The following is an 11287-nucleotide window of genomic DNA, read 5'->3' as shown; positions in this document are numbered from 1 at the left end:
CTCAGTTTTTGGGTTTACTTTATAGAATTGATCTGTTACAAAAATAAAGTCACAAGTTATTAAAAAAAAAACAAAGCCGACTATTTAATTCTCAATTCAAAATAATATAACTGAAGTAATTATTATGTTTTACTTAATAATAATATGGTAAGATAGTCAAAACTTATATGCATAAGGACTCAATTATTACATATAGGTTGAATTTTGGAGGCAAAGAAAGTCTTCTTTGCGTGCTGATAAGATACCGTGCACAAATTTACATACTTAAAAAACATGTAGGTACCATTATCCTTAAAAAAATAAAAATACATAAATATTGCTGAAGGACCTATCAATTTAAGTTTTCCGGCCACCATAGTGTCCCATATAGAAACAAAAACAACAAAGAACTTCGCTCGTTCTTGATCACACAACATTAGCATAATAAGCTGATCTTCATAAACAACTGCGACCTTTTCAAAATAGGGTCTTTTTTTGTCGCTTGGCTATTTTTCAAACCAATATTATCACATATATCCTGCCTTAATGGCAGGGGGAAGGGCCAAATTATCATTTTGGCTATTACTACATTACATAGAAACTTAGGCGTTTTCTTCTCTGGGTTAGGAGCAACAAAATCAATGAAATAAAACTACACCTTCAGAGCTGTTTGTAGTTTGTACAGCTTCCAACAAAACCTCAAAACAACTCAATCATATGTACACGAATTTTCTTTCAGTTTGGTGGGTTTGTTGTTATGAGAATCGATAAGTAAGGAACAACTTACATGCCTGCGATGCTTTGACCTCACCAATCTTCCCACCACATTCCCTCGTGATTTCACTTCAAAGTCTAGCAGCATTGGAACTTCTCCATTGTTTTCAGACAAAGCCAAGCTCCCCCCAGCCCCATATAGAGGAACCTTGTTTCCTTGGAGGTTCACAGCCAGTGTCCGGTGGCTCTTTCTTGGTTGATAATATTTTCTCAACTGCAAAAATACGTACCCAGAAACGACATAAGCTGAATTGAATAGCTTAAAACAATGCATGCATATATAAAATTAGTTTTACAAAATTAGTTTTATTCTCCACTCACTCAAGTTTCTACCCAAACTGGGTACAAAAAGAGTCTTTTTGAAGTCCATGAGTTTGGACCAAATCATATGAAATTGGTCTCTCTTGTTACTGCTATTGTGAGACTACCCTCTCACTCTTGCGCAAATCGCATTCACGTCTGTACTTCAACGTGTTAAAGTTTTCTTGATCTTTCACAAGCAATATATCCTGTTTTACTCAAAGAGTGTTTACAATGACGTGCTATTTGCAATTGCAATGCCATACCGTTCGTGTTTTAGCTTAATTCTACTTATCAAACCAATGTAATCTTACCTGCCCAGTAGCTACTGCAATTTCTGAATACATAAGTTTGACAGGCGCGGAGCTGACATGAATGCCAAAAAATGTAGCTGGGTTGTAAACACTCATCTTCACTGAACAATTTACTGTCAGCATCTTGGTCGGGACTCCCGTTGAGTCCGATCCTTCCCCAAAATAGAAATTATGCACAGTCAAGCTCTGGAACAAAAAAGCATTCCACATCAGAGAGGATTAGAATTAACATCAAAATAGACTCCAAACAAAAGAAAACTCGTAATTATTTTCCTCATTTTGGACTTACCTTGACACTGACGCTAGCTTTGTAAGGGCGACTGGCACCCCAAAGGATCAGACAAAACACGCTGAAAATCGCGAAGAACCCAAACACGGCAATCATAGCCTGGCAACGTCTGGAAAACCCTCTACGAATCCCATAGAACTCGTCGTAGTTCCCTTCCTCCTGGATCACGTCGCACTCGGGCCACGCCTTGTCGTTTCGCTTCCGACCGGCCTTACGCCCATCACCGAAGCGGAAATTTCCAGAGAATCGGCTGGCGGAGGAGGCGCGGGAGTGGCGGCCGTAGGAGGGGTGGGAGGGGCTCTCCATGGGGCTATTGGAGACCGGAGTGGGTTGCATGGACAAAGATTTGTCGCCATCGTGGGAATCCCCGGAGGGGCTCTGCACGTAGTATACAGCACGTTTTGGGGACCTCGGCGACGATGGATCTAGACTGGTCACGTCGGAATCGGACTTGGCGTGCATCATTGTGAAATTCTCTAGGTTGGGGGGTAGAATTCTTCAAAATGAAATTGAAAAGCATCAATCGCAAAGCAGGTAGGAGTCAGTTGGCTTCTCGAAAGAGCATAAGAGAGATGATAATGGCGGCGAGAGTTACCTATAATATAGTTCAGTGGTGCTACGCTATTCTGTTGGGCGAAAGGCAAAAGGAATTTTATTTAGGGAAGGAAGGGGAAAAGAAATTTTGATAAAAAACGGTCGTGTCGGGAAACAAGCCTGTGGGCTCGGGTAACAACTAACAAGTGTCGGCAGGAACAGACGCAGAATAGACAACGACGGCGTCGTTTCCTCAAGTGGCGCGCGTAACGGTCAATTAGGCTGTCTCCGTGGGCGACATATTCGCTTAGATTACTGTCACAAGTAAAACATAGTGGACTTCTTACTAATTCCTTGCAAGCGTATTACTTGATCAATTCACAGTGAAGGTCTTTTTCTTCTTCTTCCCCCCCCCCCCCCCCCTTTTTTTTTCCTTCTATTTTTTCCATTTTGTACTTAAAACGCTCAGTGACCAACCACATTCTGACAACAATTATCGATGCTATTAAAAGAATTTGAATAACAGCAGATAAAGATTATTACAATGTTACAAAACTCAGCACAAGCTTCATTTGATTTCGAGTAACGATTAAAACTGCCACAATGATACTACAGTTGGTATGCTGCAATGCCATGCTATCTCACCGTCTCCTCCCTTGGGACACTGCAATGGGGCATAGAAGTGCCAACTCAAGTGATGAATAAAAACGTGACTGAAGAGAGGAGATTCCCTGGCATTTGAACCAAGAACCATATGAGCTGAAAATCTTATCTACAGCAAAGGGTGACGGATATTCCGAACTCCCAAATCCCAAATCACTCGCGTCTTATTAGAAATGTCTTCCGAGTGTTTCAAAGCAACACTTGCAGATGAATTACTTGGCCGACGAATGACTACATAGAGCAAAACAATACTGCCGTAGTAACAATCGTTATCGGCAAAAAAAAAGTTTTATAATATAGCTTTGGCAAAAACCACGTATTCCAAGCCACATATTCCTGATTTTACCAAGAAACACTAATCAGAAAGAAAAGTTGGATAACATGAGTAGGTCAACTCGGAATCTCTAATCATGAAAAAGACCCAACAGTAATAAAACTCAACATCATTTATAAAGAAAACTAGATATGCTGACAATTATATTGTTTAAGATGGGACTCAGATTATATCAGGATGGTCGGCAAGGCAAACCTGCCATTACGACGAACGAGACCATTAACACAAATCCTCACAGTCCTTGTGGAATACATGATAAGATTTAATATAATAAAAAGAAAAAGAGCATTAGCAAACATTATGTTATGTATAACGCAATAGTAGAGCATTATAAAACATGTTGAAGGAAATCATCTACATTAACCATACCTGGTTAGTGCTTTATAGAAGTTGTAAAGAATATGACCAACGCCAACCAAACAAAACAAAGGCAGAGAATCCCTCAGATGAGCATGGTGCATCATCAAATCCATCTATAACAAGAATAGGGTTGTTTTCAAGGGAAGAGAAGAGTGAAGGGGAATTTGGCCTCATAGAGAAGATTAGTTTGTCAACAGAAAATGATTCAGACATATGCTTGTCTAAATTGGTAAATAATCATTGGCCAATCCACAGCACATCAAGAACAAAACAAACGGGTACACAAATAAAACAATGATTCCTATACATCCAATAGGATTGGAGGTATCAGATAAACACAATTATTTTCACAACCAAATGGAACCTTACCGTATAAAATGAAATGTTAAACGACTTTTCCCATTGGTAAAAAGACATAAAGGACTATGGAGAAATGGGTCATCAGATAGGAGCGAAAGACGTGCAATGTGATAATCACAGAGTATCATCTGAACTATGCTGCTGTTCATCACACGACCCATATGCCATTCATAAAATAAGAAACATTTCAATCAACCCTCATTCAAAGAAAAATAAAGGAACAAGTAATTGCAAAATTGAAAAAGAAATGTAAGGCCTCAGAAGGAAGGCAGTAGGTATTAATGCAATCATGAGCTGTCATTCGTTGCGAAAATACCGTTTGTTTCATCTTCGGCTGCAATTTAATTACACAACACTAAGATTTTTAGTTGATGGCAAATAAAGAATTGTAAAGTTGAACCACCAACATTAATAAATCTAATAAAAGGATCGGCTTTTACTCTGCAACTACTAACTAACTTCATGCATTTAAAACCAAAACTAACAAAACCCAAAATTAGATGTCTATTTATCAGTTTTCCCAGCAACCATACAGCAGGCCTCAGAGAGAAGATTAGATTAATCGACAAAGATTGATTCAGACATATGCTTGTCTTAATAATATCTATTTAATCATCGGCCGACGCAATATGCGAAACAAAACAGAACTCAGAACGAAAATTAAACCAAATAAAATTAATAAATTACTAGACGACTAGAAAAAAATGGGGGGGAGAATAAAAGATTCTATTGCCATGTAAGGACCTCGGGATATGGTGGTGATATGTCAGGATGATCGGCAAGACCCGTTGAGCCAATTACGACGAACGAGACCTTAAGTTACAAAGAATATCATCGTCCCCTGAGCTCTCAAACACGAATCTAAAAGAGCAAAAATGGATTAGGGAAAAAGGTTTTGAATATTGAATCTTAAAATAGTGAGACCGATAATAGAAGCTAACGCATCAGAGACGCCATAACTGAGAGATCTGAGTGCCGTTTGCTGCTACTTATAGAGCGGCGTGTGGCCATGTTCTAGGGTTTGCGTTGTGCTAGGGTTTTCTTTCGAATTTCGATTCTGCTATAGTACGCGGGGTTGGGCCTATGGCTTTGGGAGTTGGCACTGACATGCGCCCTCGAAACGGTGTGCTTTGGTACGTTTCCAAATGTCCATTCATTAAGTTAGATAATATGAGAAATAGTAATAAAATAATTTATAAATAGGGATGAAATAATTTAACTTTTTCTCGTTTGTTTATATAGTTTGGATAAGATATTTTGTTAAAAATTAAATAAAATATTATTATAATATAATATTTTAATATTAATTTTATTTTAGAATTTGAAAAAAGTGAATTATTTATTATATTTTATATGAAAATTTTAAAAAATTTTAATGATTACGTAAGATAAGATAAGATAATTTAATTTTATGTAATCAAACCAGCCACTGTGTGAAAATTTATGCTTTCAATTTAGAATTAATATTTATTTTGCTTTTAAAATTGATTAGATGGGTTTCATCTCTTTATAATGTATATATATTTTAAAATAATTTGTATAATTTTAAAATATGTAAACTTCACACAATTCTTTTAAAAAAAATAAGACACACTTAGGACAAGTGTTAAAATCTTTATTTTTTATGATATGCTTCACTTAAAAAAAAAAAATTACATGTTAGTTGCATATATTAAAATAGTATCTGACATTACATGTCTCAACACAAAATAAGATATATTGAAATTATATAAAAGTTCAACAAGATTGGTTTGTATTAGATAATGATATATGAATCAAACTGTTCACTTAGGTTTTAGATTGGATATTTGGGTATACCCAATCCGAAAACGGGGTTTCAAACTTGAGTCGAAACCCAAACCGAGTTATCTCAAGTAATGACCTGGGCTTGAACCTGGTTAAAACTAGGAAATCCAAGTTCCAAGCTGTACTCCTTTTTTTTCTTTTATACAAAAGCCTAGATGTTATTAAATTTTTTTTAAGAAGAAAATAATATTGAAAAGCATAATTTCTTTTTTATCTAAAAGCCTACATTTTATTACAATTTTTTCAAGAAAAAAAGATTGTTAAAAAGCATATTTTTTCATATATATAAAAGCCTATATTTTATTAAAGTTCATTCAATAAGTCATGTTGAAAACAATAATACTAATGCATTGAACATTGTCTATAATAATAAAAATATCTTAAAATAGAAAACTAAATTTTATGTCAAAATAAATAAAGATAAAACTACTAATTACCTCTTTAACTAAATGCATGTAAATATATATATATATAGATATATAATATCCATCATGTAAAATGCATGCAATACAAAATGCAATCCACTACATATTACATTATTTTGTATTTATACATTACATTATAAAACAAAATACAAAATTACAATATATGAGTAATATATCAGTAACATGATCTTTCATCAGTGATTTAATCTCACACCACATAGTAACTTTAAGTCTGTTCTCTACAGCCACCTAAATTGAAGACAAAGAATGTATTTTAGTAGAGAAATACACAAACTATGGAAAGGAACACCAAATTCACCACATTTGAAGATTACCTTCCATGCATACATTCCAAATAAGGCTATTATATCTGCCAACCAGACATTGCACTTCCAAACAAAAAGTTCAATGAGATTAGTTTAAGCAACAATGAGACATAATTTGGAAGAAAAGAAGATATTGCACCCTAGAGACCAAAGGAGAGGTTCCTAAAAAATAAATAAGTATCCACATAATTTATAAAACCTTGACTATGTTAAATCATTGTTTAGGTATAACAACAATCTCAATTTAAAACATTTTCTCGACCCAACCAAGCAATTTTTCTATCAAGGACGAGTTTTCAAGAGATTGGAAACTCAATACTTTTTACTTGTTCTAAAGTAAATTGATATGCGAATGAATCCTTTTATAGGGTACCTGTATACAATTATCATACTACTAAACCATGTATTATGTCAAGCTATATATATATATATATATATTTAAAGTATGTATTATGTCAATCTATATGTCTGCCATTAACCCATGTACCCCCATATTCTTTCACAAATGGACATTTTGTTCCTGTTTACCATGAGATTAGAAAACTTCCCTCAACTTATTGATTATCTGATGTTTGAGTCAGTGGGTGGACCGTGGAATTCACAGATTAACCATTTCTTTGAGTTCATCTTAAAACACTGTGGTGAACCATGTGAAAGATGTAATCTATCTTGAACAACCTTAGTGTATCCTTTTCAGGAAAATATGATCCAATCAAATGTCTACTTCAAAATCTATTAACTCTCACGTGAATTTTATGTGTCCCCATTCCCTCTCTCTTCTCCCTAAGCTTTTTACTAAGTAGACTATGAGGCTTTTGAGTACTAATATCCAACCCCAATTTAATAGGACCCATCTCTGATCTCTTCCCAACGCAAAAAACTACTCCAGAAACCCTTTTTTTTCATTCTTCCTTCCATTGTCCTCCTTGTACTTGATATCACTCCAATATTGGCCAGCTAATCCTCCTCCAAAGGCCCTTTGCCCTTTTTAAGTTTTAACCTTTGCTTATTTCCCCTCCTCTCCGTCCACAAAATTTCTAGTTCTTGGCCCCTAAGAAGAATTTGAAAATCTACTCACTAATTCTCAACTTTTCTCTATAAATTGAGCAAACCCAATATTTTCCTCAAACTTAAAATGAATCTCAGTCCTTTTCCTCAAAATACCACACACCTTGTTACCCAATAAATGCCTATCTCTTAAAGCAATGCATGATTTAAGAACATTGTATGATTTTCATCATTTGACAAGTTCATAGTAAGAAAAATCTCATTCAACAAGTTCCAAAAACAAAGAAGAGACCCAATTCACTAAATCTACCAAATATACCCAATAAATATGAATCTCTTAAAAAAGGAGCAGATTAAGTAAAAGAACTACTCATACTTATACACATAAGATATGTTCAAAGATTAGCACCACCAATCCTTTCTCACATGCTCATAGATCCCCATGTTTATCATTCATTGTTATTGGGAGTGCTTACATGTTAGAAGAGAGAGTCTTATCGAAAGGCAGGCACAGAGAGAGAGAGAGAGAGAGAGAGAGAGAGAGAGAGAGAGAGAGAGATGTGGGTTAAGAACTTAAGGGTCAAGGTTGACGATTTTTTTTATATAAACCCAAGTATCAGATTTTAAAATTTAGAATCCAGTTTTCATACCAACATTCGGATTGAGTAGGTCCGAGTTTTGTAATGTGGGTTCTAGCCCATGTTTAATCCAAGTTGGAAACCAGAACCGGAACCCAATTTTCCAAATTTTTGTCTGGTCCCAAAAAAAAAAAAACGACTTGGATGAACAATTGTATATATGAACATTGCGTAATCCTCCCCTGAGACACATTTTCCTTTTTGAATATGTCACAACATGGCATCCTGTCCTTACAACTAACCGATTTATTTAAAAATATTATTACTTGTCCTGATGATATTTAATTGTATGTACTTTTTTTTTTCTAAGCAAGCAAATATCTATTAGAAACGGAAAGGATGATACAAGAGGAGGGGATGGGGTTCCCTAACAAATGTCCCAATACAAAAAACTACAGTGCAAAGAGGTAGAAAAAAAAAAGAAAGAAAAACGGATTTTGGAACCAATTTCCTGGTTCCTACCAATGCCCTACAAAGAGGATGTCGTTCTAAAAGACAAAATTTAGCAGTTTACAAAATTATGCAAACTGTGGATCCAACGTGTAACCTCCACGGTGATGGTGCACTGTAGTTCGTTATCCTGAGATATTTTTTAGAGAGATTTGTAGTCTCTTTTCCAAAATCATCAATTAGGAAAAACGATAATATAGTGAAAAGCAAGGCATCTGACGGTTTGATTTGTAGTTGGTCATTTGCCTTCCTGCGCATCTCTGGTGGCGCATGGCAGCCACGTGCTGGTGGAATGGAGGCGAGGCAGGCCAAATTTGGAAGATCTCGATGAGGGGAATTTGTTGTAAGGTGCGTGTATGCGTCTGAGGCATCATGGCACATGAAGAAAATGCACAGAAACAAGCCACATGTGAGGGCCACATGCTGAGATTTTTGGCACGATTCCGAGTGGTCCCAAAAGATTGGCGGCTAGCAGAATAATTGGTGGGGCACGTATAAGCTGATTGCGGACAAAGAGCAGTAGATATGACCAAGACCGAACTGGTGGAGGGAGAATGAAAAAAACACTACCATAAAAGTGTATACACATTGCAAAAAAGAAAATGAGAAGGAAAATAAGATGAGGGTAAGAGCCACATCTCCACCCTCTTCTCCGGCGAAGGCACTCAATGAAAGAGTTTTCTAGAGAGAATGGAAAGGTTATTTTGATTTCTTATATCAATTAATTAAATGAAAATAATATTTAAAATAAGTAACATTAATTTGTGTTATTGAAAATAACAAAATAAGAATGAAAGATAGGATAGAAATTTTGTATATTCTATATTGTTGACATGATATAATTTAATTTATAAGATAATTCTGTTTTAAATTTTTTAATAAATAAAATAAGATCTATCAATGTTGAACCCAAAGTTTTAAATTTCATATAATTATATATGTACATATTAATTTTGATGATAACAAACGAATTCGAAGAATAAATGAGTCTCAAAATCAAGTTGTCTACATAATAGAATCAAACACATCAATAAACCAAGCATGGGGAACAAACTCACATTAAATCTGATATAGTAATTTTGTAAATCTCTTAAAAAATTCAAAATTAAGATTAAGACTCAAAATTAATATTTTCTCATAAAGCATTATATTATATTTTCCACATGTGCATGATATTTTTTAAAATTAAAATTGAAATTTTTGAAAAATGATTGATTGTCATCATTTACATATACATGACATGATTAAAAGTTTGAATTTTAAAAATATTAAAAATAATTGATTGTCATCTTTCTCATGTACATGTTTTATGTAAATATTGCTAAAAGTAATTGATATTCTTTTTGACTTATGCAACATGTAGATGATTTTGTTTAAAAAAATTTAAAAGTAAATAATACTTATTTTGTCATATGCGAAAAGTAAAAAGATTAGTTTGAATATTTTAAAAAGTAAATAATATTGTATTTGACAATTGCAAAAAGGAAAAACTTTTATTTAAATTTTTTGAAAAGTGAACGGTATTGTTTTTGACATGTGAATCTTTTCAAATTTGAATATGAAGTTTCATATGCTTATAAATAGCTTAATTGAGATTTTCAAATATACAATAACAAGAGCATACATATATCATTGCAAGTTTTGTAACATTCATTCAAAGGTTTTAATATCTTTCTCTAAGCATTAAACTTTAACCCTTGTTTATTTTGAGAGATATATAATTCGTATTGTATTGTTCTTCTTTTACTCATTGAGGAGTGTTTTATGATAATCTACCCACTATCAGCTCTTATATCAGTAAAAAGAGTGTGTATAATCCTTATGCGTGTAGAAAGTGTTCAATACAAAATATAGTTGAATCACTACATGTAAGGTAATTACAAGTGTAAAGAGTGTTTTATACGGATTCCTTGTAGTGGTGTTGCTAAAATGTGTAATAGGTTTCTATCTCCATTTGAAAGATGTTGAATAGTGAATTTGAAAATTCTTAAATGGTAGCTTGAGGCAAGAACATAAGTAGTGGGGCCAAATCTCATTAACATATTAAGTTTGCTTTTCTCTTACCTTTACTCTTTATATTTATTACTATTTCATATTTTGTTCATATTTTATATTAAACTATCCACCGTCTCCAAAATGTCCAGCAAAGCAAGCACGTCTAGTACCTCATCCAACACACCATCGGCCTCTAGCAGAGCAACCACGTCCAGTACCTCGGCCGATAACTCTCAAGAGGATTGTTCTAGAATCACCTAGAATAGGTTTTGGTGCCTACCCTCTGGGTATGGCTGTTGTACTACCTTTTGTATTATTATGGCAGACACGTTGTAACAAATTCTGTACAATCTGAGGACATTCTGTAATGCACTGCAAGTACTCGAATATTCTCTTATGAGAAAGTTGTTAGACTATTCTCTCCATAAATTCATCATTGTACACAGCAAATGATTATTGAAGAAATATACAAAAAGTTCATCTCCTTCCTTCTCTGTTTTACAAATTCTCACATGGTATCAAGAGCTAGAATCGACTAACGTCTTCATTCCTTTTTTTTTTTTCTCTTTCAACTCTCTTCAATGGCTGCCAAAAAACCGTCCTCTGAAAAAGATCTCTCCCATCCCTCTACCCTCCAACTTCCTAGCAACTTCTCCCATATCGTTTTTATCAAACTCAGCACTGATAACTATTTATTGTGGCATGCTCAAATTATCCCCTATCTCCATGGCC

The 11287-nt window shown here is 34.5% G+C and overlaps 1 protein-coding gene and 4 non-coding genes across 5 annotated transcripts; all 5 read right to left on the bottom strand.

The window, feature by feature from the left end:
• Positions 1–415: 415 nt before the first annotated feature.
• On the bottom strand, positions 416–2607 carry LOC122304983. The gene is made up of 4 exons (XM_043117245.1): positions 2252–2607; positions 1657–2152; positions 1368–1553; positions 416–967 (listed from the first exon to the last, which is right to left on the bottom strand). Exons 2-4 carry the CDS (start codon positions 2119–2121, stop codon positions 689–691), a joined length of 930 nt encoding a protein of 309 aa, XP_042973179.1. The 5' UTR covers positions 2122–2152; positions 2252–2607; the 3' UTR covers positions 416–688.
• Positions 2608–3345: 738 nt separating this feature from the next.
• Positions 3346–3428, bottom strand: LOC122305939. Its single transcript, XR_006241368.1, has one exon. It is a non-coding gene; the product is annotated as a small nucleolar RNA Z43 (small nucleolar RNA).
• A 552-nt stretch (positions 3429–3980) lies between these two features.
• On the bottom strand, positions 3981–4068 carry LOC122305930. The gene has a single exon (XR_006241361.1). It is a non-coding gene; the product is annotated as a small nucleolar RNA snR60/Z15/Z230/Z193/J17 (small nucleolar RNA).
• Positions 4069–4160: 92 nt separating this feature from the next.
• Positions 4161–4243, bottom strand: LOC122305949. The gene has a single exon (XR_006241376.1). It is a non-coding gene; the product is annotated as a small nucleolar RNA U83 (small nucleolar RNA).
• A 404-nt stretch (positions 4244–4647) lies between these two features.
• Positions 4648–4747, bottom strand: LOC122305940. Its single transcript, XR_006241369.1, has one exon. It is a non-coding gene; the product is annotated as a small nucleolar RNA Z43 (small nucleolar RNA).
• Positions 4748–11287: the final 6540 nt, after the last annotated feature.

This window comes from Carya illinoinensis, chromosome 3 (assembly GCF_018687715.1).
Source record: "Carya illinoinensis cultivar Pawnee chromosome 3, C.illinoinensisPawnee_v1, whole genome shotgun sequence".
Classification (NCBI taxonomy): domain Eukaryota; kingdom Viridiplantae; phylum Streptophyta; class Magnoliopsida; order Fagales; family Juglandaceae; genus Carya; species Carya illinoinensis.
The sequence above is the reverse complement of the archived record's forward strand: the minus strand, read 5'-3'. Positions and strand labels throughout refer to the sequence as shown.